Source organism: Macrosteles quadrilineatus, unplaced genomic scaffold, assembly GCF_028750875.1.
Source record: "Macrosteles quadrilineatus isolate MER2022 unplaced genomic scaffold, UCM_ALF_1.0 Scaffold_5__1_contigs__length_97177068, whole genome shotgun sequence".
NCBI lineage: Eukaryota > Metazoa > Arthropoda > Insecta > Hemiptera > Cicadellidae > Macrosteles > Macrosteles quadrilineatus.
The window spans coordinates 14,226,305-14,245,364 of record NW_026542598.1 but is presented as its reverse complement, the minus strand read 5'-3'; the positions used below and the strand labels follow the sequence as shown (position 1 = coordinate 14,245,364).

The 19,060-nt window shown below is 36.2% G+C and overlaps 1 protein-coding gene across 3 annotated transcripts in view; it reads left to right on the top strand.

Moving 5' to 3' along the window:
• LOC128994558 (inverted formin-2-like) overlaps positions 1 to 19,060 on the top strand; it is a 97,808-nt gene that overhangs the window by 8,777 nt on the left and 69,971 nt on the right. For all 3 annotated transcript variants that reach the window (XM_054419185.1, XM_054419183.1, XM_054419184.1), the window contains exon 2: positions 14,639 to 14,853. In XM_054419185.1, the coding sequence (XP_054275160.1) occupies positions 14,639 to 14,853 (215 nt within the window). The remainder of the gene's footprint in view (positions 1 to 14,638; positions 14,854 to 19,060) is intronic.

Genomic DNA, 19,060 nt, shown 5'->3' with positions numbered 1-19,060 from the left:
AAGATAAAATGTTGCAATTCAATGTTACAGAGAAGGACTAATTAATTAATAGCATATAATAGAATTATGATTTGATCTAATGTTTCAACATTAAACCTTCAGTAGTACGTACATCTGTTTTTACCCAAACACATTTGGGAGTTTTTTCAGCCGTTCTAAGCTAAAGGGGAATTAAATTAATTGATATACATTCTTACATTGTTTATTGGAGATTACGAAATCTCCCCACCCAATCTAACTTTGGTGTGACGAGACTATGTCAACTTTGTTTTATACTTTCTCTTGAGACAAAGCGTCACTTACAAATGCCCCTCCCACTCACCCGAGATAACAAACAAGATTAGAACCGTAGAACCTCTGAGTCAAGGACCAAACACCATTCCAGAGTGGAAGTTCTGACTAGGAAAACTCAACTTAAATTCTGGATACATATATTTTTAACGAAGTTGAAGCAAATGTCAATACAATAAAATGAATTAAAATCAACATCACAAAAGTCACACTATGTAAACAGTTTTACAGTAGTTGCGTCATCAATTCCATTAATCATTGAAATAATAGATGCCATACTTTATAAAATCATAATTGCACACTTTCATTTATGACGTTTTATATTCTCTAATAGGCTATGTTTTCTAAGCTTAAGTGGTTGATTTAGGTTACTGAGCTATGCTAAGTATCCAATAAGAAACCCTACCTTTTTACTTCTTTTGTTAAGTAATTATCTCAACACGTGGCACAGTCAGCAAGTAATAATTATCTAACAACACCAACAACAGCTGTTTCATTGTATTGTTGATGCCACCGGCCCTTGGACGTTATTGTCAAGGTTAAAAATAAGAGTGCGACAAAAACATCCATGACAACTTTATGTTATTATTCTATGGGTTTATTTGGCTTCGATCTTCCTCATACAATATAATTTGCATACAAGAAAGTTTCATGAATTTTATTTACAGGGTGTCCCGTAAGTAAGTATAAAACATTTAGGAATAGGTAGCATGGGTCAATATGATACAAAAGAAAAGGATTTTACAATAAACACTTTGTAAGCTATGGTATATCCGTCATTTGTTTTTTTAGTATTTAAATTTATTCCTTTAAATTCAAAATTTTCATAGATGATGCCCTGTTTTTCCATGCACAACATTTCCTTATCACCCAGAGATGGTTATGACTTCACACACTTCCACTTAATCAGTGATTCGCAGTCTGGCATCAGCGATGCAACTCGAACTGTCTGTCAAAGGCTAATTGTTGCATGACCTGCGAGTCAATCACTTCATTCACCGACTGTGAAGTGTATAGAGTCGTGAATGAGGACGCGACTGTGAAGTGGTGTTGTACTTTGCCAAGCACACTTCGTACTTGACACTTGACTCTTTGGAGTCTTTGTTCCTACTCAACCTTAGATTGACAGTTTGAATCCTTTGTTGTCTTTGGTTGTGTCTTATACTAAACACAGGGTGTCCCTAAAGAAAGTATAACAATTTATTAATAAGTCTAATGAGTCAAAATAAAATGAAACCATGAATATATTATTTAAAAAAAATTCCTAGTTAGCGAGATATCAAAATTTTTAAACATTTTTAAATTAATAACAAAACAAAATTAAGGTGTCTTTATAACATTTGGAATGCAATTGTATCAAAATTATTTGGTTTCAGACTGGTGGCCATTTTAATTTAAAATATAAAAATCATATGCCGCCCATCCGGCAAGCATATACGTAAACGACATGAGAACTGTTGTTACGCGACGGCAAATTGGTAAACGAGTGTTGTTTGGTTACAAAAACAGACCCAAGAGACGACAAGTAACAGATCAGGAATTGATATTTTAATTTTGTTCAAACAGCTCTAGCTGTAGAATCGACGACATGACAACAAATAGTTAGTAAACATCAAATCCCACTTTACGCTCTACGTATACTGGATAGAAACAAATTGTAATAAATGATCTTCACTTCGTGTGAACATGAAAAATTTAGAGGGTATGTTCAAGCTACGCATATGATATTATGTAAAGGGGATAATAACTATCAAAGGTTCAACGATTTGGACATCAGTTCTTCACAAACTGGCTGCTTCGCGACTGCAACTAAATTTCAATAACTTATCACAATGTCTATCACAACAGTTCGCGATCTCTTGACTCAATAGCCTTACACTCAGATCGTTTAACCTCTGATCTAGTGTTTGATGTAACGCCGCCTACGCTCCAGGGTCATTGTATATTCCAATAACCTAGTTTACTTGGGGTTCCCGCTTAAGTCGTCTCGTTCCATAAGTTGTTGTCATAAAGCACCACTTATTCAGAATTTTATGGGGTTGTTTTTCCGTACCAAGTTTTTGGATAATCATTGGTTAGCATTAAAGATTTTTTGGAGTAGAGTTGAAAAATAGACCATGGACGTTAGTCAGGTTCATTACTCAAAAAGACATGCTCTCTCAGTGGCATTCAGTCGTACTTTTGTCTTTTAGAGGTACTTTGACTATAATGTATGCAAAAGATGTCTACTTGTAACGCTGGGCTTACTGGCTTCCTCCTCCTACGGTCATTGTATATGCCTTTATAGATATATTGTATAGTCAATGCTTTGTGTCCTATAAAATGTTAAACAAACGCTGTTGCTCACTGTGGCAATACAACATCAATAACATTTAACATTAGAATCATAATCAGTTTTGTTGTCATCAACAATGAGGAATAATGTGTTAAAAAATAATTGAAAACGATGTTTAGTAGTTGGAATTATTCATTTCTATAATCTATATAGCATCATATCAGGGTAAATCTTTCCCTGTAAAAACCCTGAAAGAATTTACTCTATTGCAGTTAGGGTGAGCTCAACTATCACAATCTCAGTACAGTTCGGTGTGAACGATCAGAACTGGTTTTCTACGTGACTGGGAGCGCCTTGGAATTTAAGATAAATCAAAACGTAGTCTAAAATATCACAACCTCACTCCCACAGGTATTTGTGGCTAGAAATTCGAGCTTGACCGAAAAATTCGCACGCTTTAGGAAATTAGTAAAAGAGGTACGTTTGTGGCCCATTGGTTAAATGTTTGCCCGAGATCAACTTCATAGAAAATAGTTCGGAACTGTTTCAATACTGTTTTAGAAAATTTAATTTAATTTTAAAATACAAGGACTTGTGTATAACAACACCACATTTTATACAGGGTAGCTGAAAATTAACTTGCACACCCCCTTAAACTGTTTAACCATTTGAGATATTTGAAATCGGTTTGCGGCAACCTTTTTAGATTTGAGGGGCTACAATAATGATGAGTAATTTTGATTTAATCACTTTAGGGTAGTGGGGCTAGGGGGTAGCTCAAAATTCAAATGGGAAGTATAGTCGACTTTGGTGTCATTTTACAGGTATGTCGAAACTAAACTATTGACTCAAAGAAAACAAAAATCGCATCACTAATAACAAAATAGCATCTAGAAAACCCTAAGGGGAAAATTAACCATAACTAATTATAGCCCTTCATATTTAAGAAAGTTGCCGCAAACCGATTTCAAATATCTTAAAGGGCGTACACTTTTCAGAGACCCTGTATAAACTCATTCAATATGAGATACAGTACTTAGATATTCCCCTAATGTATAAACCTCTGTGCTCTCTGGTATAAACATATTCTCTTAAATATTCATCATCATTATTGATTATTGACTAGCTAATGGCATTAGTGTACCTTTACTCTTCAATAAGTTTGTGAAATCCCATTTACAGGTTATTTATTATATAAACTGTAAACTTTAAACTTATTCCTACCAAATACAACGCTATGTGTTAACAAATGCTGGTCCTTATTTATTTTATAAGAAAATGAGCAACCTGTCTAATTTCCCCTGAATTGTAAGATAAACCCGTTGTCAATTTCAACATACTCAAGAGTTATCGGGCATTAACCCATATCTAAACAACATTTAAATTCCAAAACAGAATGGGAAGTCCGTTTGCAGTATCCAATTTCAATAAAAATAGATAGAACTTGGAAGTAGTATTGAAGGACAATAACGTTTAAAGAGCTTCATGGGTTTACTGTAATCATCTTACATAATTTTTCAAAACTTACGACAGCTAGCCTTGCCATACTACTGGGCCGAATTACACACGGTTGGTACAAAATGAAAGATGTTCTCCTGTAGATGTACAGAATCTCTACTTTATAAATTAAATAGGCTCAAAAATAAGCACAAGCAATGAATTTAACATTTAAAAGAATTAACATGAAACTTATGGGTTGCTATGTTGGTAACGAAATAACAACAAAATATAAACAGAAAATCAAAACAAATGGAAGAAATTCCAATCACATGTTTTTTTATTTACAGTGTGCGGTGAAAGTAGGGAAGTTTGCACAAAACATCCTTTGGTCGAGTTTTCTACCACGGGCCGAGCTCTCGTTTTTACTATTTAATTTTGTTTTTTTTGCGCCATTGGCTTTTTTACGCGTGCCTTATGTAGTTTTAATTTTTACATTGTAATCATACAATATTGAAACAAAATCGAATAAAAAAATACGTGAAAGAAATAACAACCGACCCCATAGATTTATTTGTAGGGCCTACTAGAGGTCGCCTCATGGTCGAAAAATCTACCAAAGATATGTACTGTATTGTGCAAACATCTTCTCTATTTCCACCCCACAAAATGCGATTGGAATTTCAATTTTTTTTATTTTCAGTTTATATTTCGTTGTTATTTCGTCACCAGCATGGCAACCCATAAGGCGAATGTTTTGTGCTTATTTTGAGCCTATTTTAATTTATAAAGAGATTCTGCTCATCTTCAGGCAAATATCTTTCTAACAGTATCATTATGCGTAGATTTCCCTGCGATGCACACAAGCTAAGAAAAAAGGTTTTAAAGAAACATGCTTGCCTATTCATATATTAGATATCGTCAACAGATTGTTTAGTTCAGCCACAGAAAACATACAGGTTATAGTAGAATGTCAAAATTTGAAAGTTTTTAAGAGCCCAATGTTATTATTATGGAGAATAATATTAATTTTTAATTACTTTGGTATGGTCATCTGAATTGTTTAGAAACGTGCTATAGACCTGAATCTTCGTAGTATTGCAGTATGGTATCTTACATTAACGGTGAAATTCGTAAAAAACCATTTTCAAATTTTAAACCCCTAAAAAATCCAAAATGGCGGACCTCTGAAAACGACAAAACAAGTTTTTTTCAACCCATAGATGAAGTAATATATTACTTCATCTATGATAGTAGTATGTTTTCTGTGGTTCAGCTGAGGTTGAGTGTAGTGCCTGCAGTTTCAGAACACTACCCACAACACAGATGTGCCTTGCTACACAAGGACCAAGTTGAAGGCGTTGTAAAATCAAATATTTAAAAGCAGATATCGTTTTTCACCGTTGATTTTATTTAAATTAAATTATGAAAATAGAACTAAATTTTAAATTTAACTGTCTACTTTATCAGAAATATAATTTTTATTTAACAAGTGTTAATATAACATGATCATTCCATTAATTACTTCGTGTTTTCTGTTTGGAGCCATAAAATTATAGTTACCAAATCCAATTCTACAAACGAATGATTCATCTATTACGATGTTTACTTATTTTTTAAGTAGTTTGGTTATTAAGTATTTTGAAATTTTATTTACTTCCTTATCTATTGTTCTTATAATAACAGTTGTATTATGAAATTTCTTCTACTCCATCTTTGTCTCCTTGATATTTTCAATCCCCAAAGATACCCTGTTAAATGTGATACATATAAAAAAAACCTAATAAATTTCAAATTTGTTACAAATGTTTAATGATTTGTAACACCATAAAGACCAAATGATAAACTATGACTAGCCAACATAAATAAATGTTATGTAGAGGATATAATTTAATATTATATTCTATAATATTAATGGGGTACGTATGTAAAATCAAAATTGAAACATAAGGTTTTGAAGTTATTTAAAAAATTATTGCAGATATTCTTCATCACGATAAGTAAAATACAAAGATTTCGTGACGTTTCGGGATCTGGAAGGTCTTCCAGAAATCTTGCAAAATTCAAAACGTCTAGAACTAAACGTCTGGATACGTTTCCAGATCCCAAAAAGTCGTGAGATCTTTGTATTTTACTGATCGTGATGAAAAATTACGCAATAATGTGTTAAGTAACATGAAATTACCATAAATAAAAATGAACTTCAAAGGGGATTGGGTTTATAGTGCCTTCAACTTTTAAACGTTTAACTCTATGCATTCCTGTTCTTCAAGACTAATCTTCTTTGCAGGCGTTGATTTTACCTAAAATAACTAAATTAATGTGCAGTAGTTAAATTAATGTGATTATTTGTTATTTATTACCACTTAGTTAAGGCTTAATGTAGTCTTAGTCCTTGTTGATAAACTTTCATTTTACCCAGATTACTTTTCAATGAATATTATTATTGTTGAATATTATTCACTTATCTCGTCAAAAACGATTCTTATGGTAGTTATTCTTTGAGAATGCTGCGCGTTGGTACTGTATGTCAATTAAAATTGGTCTATTTTAAACTGGTGGTGTTGGAAAATTTTGTAATATCTATCATAATTTAGGGCAACACTTAAGGTTAAGAAGTAGCAAAAGACCAACGGTGGGATTTTTTGATGACGGAAATTAGCTCAGAATCTCAGCCGATTTTGATTATTTTGGTTTCGTTAGAGGGATTTTGATGTGATAGGGAACAATTGCCATATATGCGAGATTGTTTTAGAGTGCTGGGTTTCTTTTAATTTTGACGTAGCTTGAATGGATCATAAAACCTAAAATGTGTCCGATTAGTTTATTTGAATATAGTTTTAAACATAGGTGAACAAGTATATGGTTAATGTTAATGTCAAAGTTGTTGTGTTCAAAAACGTTCAACTAATATTTCACTAACCGTTTTAGGAAATGCAATTCAGAACGAGTATTGGGTATTGATTGTTTTAAAATAAACTATAAACAGTTTCTTTCTAGGAAATCTTATATCATGGTGTCAAATACCCATTGGATTTTATATAAAATTCACATTTAGTTCTGGTTCCATCTTTATCTTGGTTAAAATATTATAAATAAATTCAATCCGTTGTACCTTATATAATCACAGAGAATGGTACGCTTGGAAATACTTTTTCCGCTGTTTCTTCTAGAAATACTCCCGCCGCAGCAAACCTGCAGACTAAGCGGATTTCCATTTCCCTGAATGGATTTACACTAAAATGTCTCCTTAAAAATATCACATTTATTCCCTATTTAAATAGAATCAGTTTAAAACATACTTAGGTTTGCTGCAACAGGGAGGGTAAAAGTGTTTTTTATGTAAAATGTTAATAGTTAGTAAGAAATAAAAACATTTTCCAAATTTGGGCAAAATATGTTTATAAACAAGCAAACTACAACAGTTTACTTATTCTCCATAAGAAAAACATGGGAATTTTAAATTTAAATTTTTTTGGAATTTTCTCCGTAACCGTTAGGCGCATTATAACGCTTCAATATACTAAATTATTTGTTTTTGTAAGCTCTACAAAATAGTTTCGAAAGAAATTGCAAAATTTTATGTTTTTTGGGTCAAAAATGGGAAAAACCCATTTTTACCCCATAAAAGTCCCCATTAACCCCCGTTCCCATGGTCCGATCATGCTGGTTCGCGAACTCGTTCGAATAAACGTAGGTTTACACGTTTGTACCAAATTTCATCAAAATCGGATCATTTTTGCTCGAGTTATCGCGCTAACGGACACACACATATATATATATATATATAATATATATATATATATATATATATATATATATATATATATATATATATATAAATTTTGTTATTGTATACATCAATGAGGGCTACTTTAAATGTTACTAAGCAAATCAAAATACCACAGTACCCTAAAAACATTTTATTTTATATTACTTACATGTTTCGGACATTAATGCCATGATCACAGTATAGTATATAACCTATTAGTTTCTTTTATTTACAAACATTATTCATAAAAGAATAATGTTTGTAAATAAAAGAAAATAATAGGTTATATACTATACTGTGATCATGGCATTAATGTCCGAAACATGTAAGTAATATAAAATAAAATGTTTTTTAGGGTACTGTGGTATTTTGATTTGCTTAGTAATATATATATAAATATATATATATATAAATATAAATATATATACATATACATGAATTTGAACGGATGGTGTTTTTGACCTCTAGGGACCTCAGAAGGAAAAAAAAATTGGTCCCGGGTCCAGGTCTTACCGTGAGTACTACGGTAATAGCTTATTCCCTGTATGGGAAATTCGCGAAAAAAAAATTAACTAAAGATGATAATGTGAACTTTTAGTTTCCCCACACTCACACAGACTGGTTATCTCACGGTAATGATGGAGGGATCGACTGTGTTCAATAGCAATAACAATAAAGAGCAATAAGAGGGAGAATTAATCCAATAAACGGAGTACAGTATGTGACAGCGACGGGAGCGCAGGACATTGCTGTGTACCTGCAGATGGACATTTCACGCAACACGCAACATAGCAGATACATGTAAATAACTGACACTACAAATATAAAATCGTTTAATTGGAGTAGTTATTATTATTATTATTAGAAAAATCTTTATTGTTTCAATATTACATAGAACTGTACAATTCAGAAATGTTACAGTACACGAAACAATAACCACCAAGGTTAATCAACCTGATTTGGTGGATTTGCACAATCTACTTTGATACAATAAACTCAAAGAGTAATGGTGGGCGGCACACCGGTCAAATATTATTCTATTTATTTATAAACACACAAAAAAACATGAAAACTTCTGCACATTATCTGATTTTTTAAACATAAACACTATTGTAAACATTTCCAAGATTTATAAATATTTCTATCTACATATTATTAAAACTACTTATTCTATTAGGTCCTACACAACAGAGTAAAAGAAATAATCAATATTTTCTATTTCTAAAAGATAATTCCATAAATCACCAATAAACTTGTTTTTGTTTTCACATTTTTTAAGTCTTGTAGGCAAACTATTAAAAAATTTCGGGGCTAAGTACAAGTAAAACTTTTTAAAATGAGTTAAATTTGGTCTGGGGATTGCTATGTCATAACGGTTTCGTAAATTCACAGATCTATAAGTTTCCTGATCATTCCTATTTCCACTTCTTTCAAAAAACAGACGTAACACTTTAAATACGAACAAGTTTTTAAGTGGTAAAATCCTTAACGATTTGAATAATGGGGAAGTGTGTTCGGTTTTTTTCTTGTGCATAATTATTCTAACAAATGTTTTTTTAATATTTATTATTGGCTTTAAGTTTATGGAATAAGTTCCTCCCCATATGGTTAAACCATATTCCATCTTAGAATTCACTAATGCATAATAAACTGTTCTGAGTAGCTGTCTATTACAAACAAAAGATAACATATAAAAAACTCTATTGTCGGGACCACGTAAGTTTGCAGTTGGTGGCAGCCAATCACAAGACGAGGCTAGCGCGACGTTGCCACATCACCCATTGACAACACTAATTAAAATATAAAAGCAATATTTTCAAATCAGCTGGTATTATTAGATTTGGCAACACCGCACCGTCCTCATTGGTTCATTCAAAACCATATGGTAAATAGGCTCCTCCCTCAACTGCAAACTTATGTGGTCCCGACAATAATATACTTAATTAATTTATTCTGCAAGTGGCCAATGTGACTTTTCCAATTAACTTTTTCATCTACAACCAATCCCAAATACTTTATTTCTTGAACTTGTTCGATATCTAAACATCTACAAACACTATTAGTAATGATACATTTCATATCATGATATTTCATCGAGCTAGGAAAACTTATATGCCTTGTAAGATTAAATAATATGTATTTAGTTTTAGAACTCATTATCATAAAATTATTGGTAAACCACCACCTCAGAGTGTCTAAATCATATTGCATATCAATTTTAAGTAAATCAATTGAGTCAGCCTTGTAAAACAAAGCTGTATCATCGGCAAATGCTATCAATTTCCCTCTGAAACGACCGTTACACAAACTATTTACATATATTAAAAACAATGGTCCAGAGAGAACTGAACCTTGGGGGATTCCATATTTGATAGAACCTCGCTCACTTGTTACTTCACCTATCCTAGTTTGTTGAGTCCTGCCACTTAGGTATGAGGCAAACCACGACAGTGGTACCCCTCTAACTCCAGCTTCTTGCATTCTGACCAGCAAAATCTCGTGGTCAACGGTATCAAAGGCCTTCATAACATCGACAAAAATACCAGCACATTGCTTGCCTTCATTTATTCCACAATATATTTGATATACTAGCAGAGTAACCGTCCTTTGTACGGGGTTGGCGTATCCATATATAAGTCCCAAAGTAGCTATGAACTTTTGAGAAAACTACAAGTCACACCCCCATAAACCATATACTTCAAATGCTCGTCATGACGAGAAACTGCGCAAAACCATCCATTATTTCAATAAATTGCCCTTTGAGGTTGTAATTTCTTTCTAAAGGGAACTTTACATATACCTAATGTTAAAAATACATCAGCTGTACTTATTTGTATGTTATTTTTTCAATTTATTACCTTATTAAAATCAGGTGTGATTATTTGTTTGTATTACTGTATTCTGTTTTATTTATTTCAGATTAACTTAACCAATCAATAGTTTTTAAAATTCATAATGACGCTGGTTCATCAACTTTGTAATATAACAATCAATAGTATTAATACTTATGAAGTCAAACGGGGTGAAGCCCGTGTGTAACAGCTAGTAAGTATAACATTATTATTGCAGTTATACTTGTGATCGTTTGCAATGGGGGAGGACACGGTTTGAGAAAATTTTGTTCTTTTAATTTACGGTATGCTATATATAGTATAACACACTATAACACGTCTACCATAGCATAAGATAGGTACAGCCACTCGGGTAGCTATGAGTGCAGAAACGATAATTTTATAACTACTTCATAGTCACCATTGTAGATTATGTTTTATTAGAGAGAGTAGGTAAAAACTTTTATGTTTTTATTTTTTGAAAATTTCCCTTACTGACTAGGTTTAGTCGGCAAGGACCCCGATTTTAGGTTGTCGATTAAGTTAACATTGACACTAAAGTCAATTCAAATATATATAATAAAACAACTTATAAAGGAAAACACAAATTGCCAACTAGCAATATGTTTACATGTGGAATCTCTATCTAAATATTGAGCTAGATTATCATTTTTACTATTAACGCTTGAAAACTAGTAGTTTACTTGATATCAGCCCTGGGTTCTTGAAGCCACTGAAAAAATAACAAGTTAATAGTTTTTACCGTATAACTACATATTAATATTGTGTCTTTCGAAAATTAGATATAACTGAACAAAACTGTTGCTGTTTGACAGGATACAAACACAATGCAAATAATAATATTGAATAATAATTTGAAACAGATACAACTGCTCTTCTAGCCATGACTGCAGACAGAAACTAACCATAACTGCAGCTAGATTTAACTACATGAGGCTATAATTGCATATCTCAACTACATAAGCAGCGTAACTGCTGCTGGGCGGACGTTAACTATGTAGTAAAACCCGTTAACACTTTGACGATCGGCGCCCCTTTAGTAGACGAAGAAGAAAGCAGAGGCTGTTAACTTGCCGATTCATCTTGAGTAACTCTTTTGGATTGTGTTTTACGATATACTTGGACTGTAAATAATCTTCTTGGAAAAATCATTTTTATTCAAATTATTTAGGCTTATTAATTTGATACAAAAATCTTTGATAATCTTTTGCAAACTTGTAATCTTTTTAGGTCTTGCATGGTCTGACGTAGCTTCCTGTAGAATCCCGTTACCTGTTATCGTGTTGTAAACTAAGTAAAGCTTATCTTGCAGGATGATTTACAAATAGAGGGCGGGACTGTGATGTTTGATCAGCTGTTGAAACACAAGAGAGTACACTTTCAAAATTTAGTCCTTGAATTTTAAATTTATTCGTCCTTGAGGTTGTCTTTGGAATTAGTACTTAATGAATCAAAACGTTGTTTCAATCGAAGGAAATTTAAAAATAATCAGAATTTTCACTGTGTACATCCGACGATAAAAAAACCATTTAATTATTAACTTATTTCTGTATACGACCTCTTCACTATCCACTGCCACTATCAGTTATAGTTTAGTGGTCCTCAACCGTAGATTATGGGCTACAAGTGGCCCCATTAATTTTAACAAACACGATACAGACCCACTCAAAGAGGCCGCATAATCTCCCCGGAATGCGGGTAAAAATAGTGACGTGTTCATCCAAAAACTCCTTCTAATCCCTGGACATGTCACGTGGTAACGCTCTCAATGTTCAGAGTTCAGGACGTAGACTGGAATATGCGATCAATCTTTGCCAATAAGTCTCACCGTAATATAAACACGAGGAAAAAGCTATTAGTGTTATCAATCCATTGTTTTAAACAGCAGTAATAAGATGTATATTAGGATAGTTCTGTGTCTTTGGAGGTGGAGCGCCACCAATAAGAACTCAGCTTATGCAGTGTATGTATGCTGTAGAGCCAAGAGTCATAATGGCGCCCATCGACGGTGGCGCCGGGTGGCGCCTGGGGGCCCTGGCTGCCCTGGAGGCGGAGCGCCACCGACTAGACCTCAGATCATGCGTTGTTTTTATGTTGTAGAGCCAAGAGTAGGATGGCGTTCCACAAGATATGGAGGACGCTGATGGTGCTGAAGTACGACGTCGGTGGTGCCGGGTGGCCCTGGCTGCCCTGGAGGTGGAGCGCCACCAACTAGACCTCAGATCATGCGTTGTTTTTATGTTGTAGAGCCAAGAGTCGGATGGCACCCTACAAGATATGGAAGACGCTGATGGTGCTGAAGTACGACGTCGGTGGTGCCGGGTGGCCCTGGCTGCCCTGGAGGCGGAGCGCCACCGACTAGACCTCAGATCATGCGTTGTTTTTATGTTGTAGAGCCAAGAGTCGGATGGCGTCCCACTAGATATGGAGGACGCTGATGGAGCTGAAGTACGACGTCGGTGGTGCCGGGTGGCCCTGGCTGCCCTGGAGGTGGAGCGCCACCAACCAGACCTCAGCTCATGCGTTGTTTCTATGTTGTAGAGCCAAGAGTCGGATGGCGCCCCACAAGATATGGAAGACGCTGATGGTGCTGAAGTACGACGTCGGTGGTGCCGGGTGGCCCTGGCTGCCCTGGAGGTGGAGCGCCACCAACCAGACCTCAGCTCATGCGTTGTTTTTATGTTGTAGAGCCAAGAGTCGGATGGCGTCCCACTAGATATGGAGGACGCTGATGGAGCTGAAGTACGACGTCGGTGGTGCCGGGTGGCCCTGGCTGCCCTGGAGGTGGAGCGCCACCAACTAGACCTCAGCTCATGCGTTGTTTCTATGTTGTAGAGCCAAGAGTCGGATGGCACCCTACAAGATATGGAGGACGCTGATGGAGCTGAAGTACGACGTCGGTGGCGCCGGGTGGTTCTGGCTGCCCTGGAGGTGGAGCGCCACCAACTAGACCTCAGCTCATGCGTTGTTTCTATGTTGTAGAGCCAAGAGTCGGATGGCACCCTACAAGATATGGAAGACGCTGATGGTGCTGAAGTACGACGTCGGTGGTGCCGGGTGGCCCTGGCTGCCCTGGAGGTGGAGCACCACCAACTAGACCTCAGCTCATGCGTTGTTTCTATGTTGTAGAGCCAAGAGTCGGATGGCACCCTACAAGATATGGAAGACGCTGATGGTGCTGAAGTACGACGTCGGTGGTGCCGGGTGGCCCTGGCTGCCCTGGAGGTGGAGCACCACCTACTAGATCTCAGCTCATGCGTTGTTTCTATGTTGTAGAGCCAAGAGTCGGATGGCACCCTACAAGATATGGAAGACGCTGATGGTGCTGAAGTACGACGTCGGTGGTGCCGGGTGGCCCTGGCTGCCCTGGAGGTGGAGCACCACCAACTAGACCTCAGCTCATGCGTTGTTTCTATGTTGTAGAGCCAAGAGTCGGATGGCACCCTACAAGATATGGAAGACGCTGATGGTGCTGAAGTACGACGTCGGTGGTGCCGGGTGGCCCTGGCTGCCCTGGAGGTGGAGCACCACCTACTAGATCTCAGCTCATGCGTTGTTTCTATGTTGTAGAGCCAAGAGTCGGATGGCACCCTACAAGATATGGAAGACGCTGATGGTGCTGAAGTACGACGTCGGTGGTGCCGGGTGGCCCTGGCTGCCCTGGAGGTGGAGCACCACCAACTAGACCTCAGCTCATGCGTTGTTTCTATGTTGTAGAGCCAAGAGTCGGATGGCACCCTACAAGATATGGAAGACGCTGATGGTGCTGAAGTACGACGTCGGTGGTGCCGGGTGGCCCTGGCTGCCCTGGAGGTGGAGCGCCACCTACTAGATCTCAGCTCATGCGTTGTTTCTATGTTGTAGAGCCAAGAGTCGGATGGCACCCTACAAGATATGGAAGACGCTGATGGAGCTGAAGTACGACGTCGGTGGTGCCGGGTGGCCCTGGCTGCCCTGGAGGTGGAGCGCCACCAACTAGACCTCAGCTCATGCGTTGTTTCTATGTTGTAGAGCCAAGAGTCGGATGGCGTCCCACAAGATATGGAGGACGCTGATGGTGCTGAAGTACGACGTCGGTGGCGCCGGGTGGCTCTGGCTGCCCTGGAGGTGGAGCGCCACCAACAAGACCTCAGTGAATGGGAACCTGAACTTTGTGTTCAAATGTTGATGATCCCGGCAGCCAAGAATTACGTTGCGATCAGCAAACGACTGAAGAAAGCATCTATGTAAGTGTCTTTACGTTGTAACTTTTTGAAAGTATCTTGGTCATTATTAATGTTTTTGGTTCAACGCTGTAGTTTTTTAGTTGAATGTATAATAGATGTAGGTACATATTGGACATGTGAACATTTTTGGTTCAACTATTTTAGAAGGGTCATGTTGATAGCATACGGCTACCGGTTCTGTTGTATCTACTTTAGTTATTTCTATAAACTCTTTTACCGATTAATTGTTACCGATTAAGCCGTAGAATCGGCGTAGCTAGATTTAATCAACAAATTCCCACTTTTTGTACTGTTACAAACAAGTCCAACTCTCACGGCCCCAATTCCAGTTATTGAGTGTCGTAATGGGAGTTTCATTAGCTTGTCGTGTGATTTATGGGGTTTCACTACTCATATGTTCCAATTATGTCCAATGGTTCTTTAATTGAACCGTTAATTCGTCTAATTTTAACTCATAACGTCTCTTTGTTTGCTCAAAATTATGGCGGCGTCAGTAGAATTAACGGATGACATCCGCAGACGCATCGGTTGCGCTTGACAAAGTCAAATGTACAAGTTTCAAGACCGAACGGTGTTTAAGAAGTTTTAAAACTTCATGATAACTTTCAGCCGAACTTTCCTTAGATCTTAGTAATAGGTGATTTCTACCTTTTGGCAGCTTTCAAATGTGACTACTACTGTACTTCATTGATGATTTAACAGGTAATTGAATGATTTGTTCCAACACAGGCTAAATTTGGATGATGCATTTCTTGGAATCATCAAGAAATCCAAATTATAATACAGAAGTAACAACGGAAATTTTTTCGGTCAATTTATTAGTTTCTTTAGTAGACCTACTTGTTGTGAGAAGATGATGTTGTAAAAGGCAAATGGCCTATCTAGTTCGTCCTTTGGTAAAGTTTCTGTTGTAGCACTCCACTATTTTCAAACTATTGTGTGTGTACTGTATGGCTATCCAAGCGTAACTTCTGTGCGAGACGGGCGGATTAAGTCCTCGGCATATCCACAAAGTTTTAGGGGCTTGAACCGATTTTCCGTAAAGCGTGTGAATTTCTTTCATGCAAAATGCTCATTCGAGTAGAAAATACACAGTTGTTCACGAACGAAAATTGCAGCCAAATCTTGTTCTGCTAATTTACATTTCAAGAGTCATACACCCAATTGTTGTTTATAGCGCAGCCTATATACAGGGTGTGTTTTTTTTTAACGCAACTCAAATTACAAGTATTGTGAGACACTATTTATCGACAAAATAAGTTTATATATTAGTATCACTGTTTTCATTACTTCATTACTGGTCAGCTGATATACATTGTTGCATCTTTGAGGTGTAGTATTGTTAGTAATTCATAGTAAATAAGACTCAACAGGGTTTTCCCAAGCTCTAAGAGTTAGAATAGTAGGTTAATAGTAAATAAATTGGTCTTATGCCAAGAAAGGTTTGAAAACAATTTTCCAGGTGTGATTCCAGTACCTAATAAATGGACTATTGACATGTACAAATTTAAGGAAACTGGATCCGTCCATTGTAAAAAATTAAGACGCAAAATACATACTCTATTTGAGCTTGTGAAAATACCATGTTGAGCCTTATTTACAATAAATTCCTAAAACACTAAACTTTCTAGACAACTAAGCAACCATGTATATCTGCTGATCAAAAATTAAGTTAACAAATCACGGATACCAACATAAGCTTGTTTTGTCGTTAAACAGTGTTTTACCGTACTTGTAGTATTTGGGTTGCGTTATAAAACTCCCTGTATAATGAACCATTGGCTATGAACACGAAGACATTTCAATATTAACTTTGTGGTATATATTGATCTAGCAGAGTACCCGTCCTTCTTAACTTGTCACAAACATCCATCCATCCAAAGTTTCTCACTTATAAAGTAGGACTAGTATGATTACATTACAACACTTAATCTATACGTTCCATTTCCTCATAGTCTGTACAATAGTGACAATCGATGTTGAGCAGCCAAGCGGTGCTTAGCAACTTGTAAACATGTCGACATTGTTGACAATGTACTTGCTATGTGAACCTTTCCATGTTACTCCAGCTAACTACTTGTTACTCTTCTGCATCTACTGCTTGTGTGTTCTCATTGTATTGTAAGTGAATTTAAGTTCCAACATAATCGTACTGTTTAGATGATTTAGTTGTAATGGATATGCACGTACAGTACTTGGTTGATTATAGGTTAAGGTTACTCAGAATGCCGGTTTACACTTGTATTTCATCTTTATGTGTTAAAATTTATGTGTATACGAATGAAAAGAAGACTAAGGGGCGACTAAAGGAGGGGGGGGGGTTGTTTTTAGTGAGTTTAATAGCTTTAATTAGTTTTATATGGCAACTGACAAAGTTGAAAAACTGGATTTTACAGTCGTTTAATGTTGTCTTTGCACACTCAAGAACACGTAAAATGTACGTACTTTTTGCCATGGACTTTTACAACATAGCTCCCCACAATTTCAATAAGGATTAATATGGTTGCCAGTTGTCATACAAAAAATTCACACTCGAAATATCTTAAAATGTAAGACTTTAGTTAGTATCTTTACCTCACAACATTATAAGTAACAAACTACTTTGTTGGTATCAAGTAGGAGTGAGCAATATACTCGTATTTTGTCAATGTAGCCCTAATTACGTAGATTTATGTGAATAATACCAAATAGTCAATGATAATACAAAGAGCAATAGTTTTAAGCTGCAAACTAATCATTGATCCAGCATGAATATTAACCTGATAAATTGCTCATGGTCTTATTATATAGCATATTATCAGATTATATGTAATCATATCGTTTCGTATTCATCGACACATGTTCTTCCAATACCAAATCATACTCATTACAACACCCACATATCCTCATTATCTCTTAAATCATTCTAGTTGCAATTAGCAACACAGCACAACTATACTTAAACCAACTATCTGCCAACTAGATCCCGGTAATGAGCTACAAGCTGGAAGCTGTGGATGAATGTGGAAGGAAGGAAGTGTAATCTCCTATCTACCATCACCTACAGCCGTTGGCTTTTATTGTGCATACTCGGGGCGCATCTGCAGTCTGCATATTATGCAAGTATAGCTCAGCCGTTGACTTGAAATCCTGCAAAGATACTTCACGTCCTATTGTAAAATCAGTTTGTTTTGGTGCGATTCATATCCGGTTATTAAGTTTGAGCGCGCTGATGACGAATATATGTGTGTTGTTTCTTATATGTGTAGGATTTGACTGTTTGCGCCATTTTCTTCGGATAAGACAGAGGATAAGAAAACTTGTATTCAGAGCGATTTACTTGGTTTAAATAGCGTAACAATTGTTCAATGTTAACATTTAATAAACATCCCACAGCACTTCACTATTCTAAACTGGACAAAAAAAAGTTGCTTAGAATTGCCTTCACCTGATCCATTAGGGTTATAAAGCTATATGGAACTACACTAATGTCCTACTTGGTGTACTAGGAAACTGCTTAGCTTTATTATTTGAACTTAACCGTGTACATCATTCTTTTAAGATGCATAATGTTACTTAAAGAGATAAAAATCATAAATCTTTTGTCCAAAATAATGCGGTGTGTAACCCTGTTATCATAATTAGTTCCTTACGTACAAAATATTTCTGGTTTAGTGTTAATGAATTTACGCCATTTTGTAAATCTGTGTCAACTGTGTCTGTTAGGAGTAACTTTACTACATAAGGATAGTTTTCATTAACTTTGTCATTTTCAATTGGGTCACAAGTTAAACGAGTCCATGACCCATCTAGCATTCAGGACAGTGTGAACAGATTGACCTGTTGTGCTACTTTACACAGTATCCATTTTCAGTTAACATCAGTAGTTAACAGTTACTTTAAACTTTACATCTTAGCAGTAGTCACCTTGCAGCTTCCATTTACAGTACTATAGATAATTAATTAGGGATTTACCACGGAGCTCAATATGGCCAGTATTCATAAGCATGGAGCTGGTCTAGTTGTACAGCACGAGGGTTCTACTCCCAAATTCCGGAACAAGGAATCCGGGTTCCGGGTTCAAATTCAGCCACATGACTTTATCTATGTGATATTGCCCCAAACATTTATGTCTAGCCTAAATTAATGTGTACAACGGTTCCGGAATAGAGCCTAGGATGTGTAGGTAGGACCAAAAAGTAGTCATAGGAATGCTTATATCGTCAAT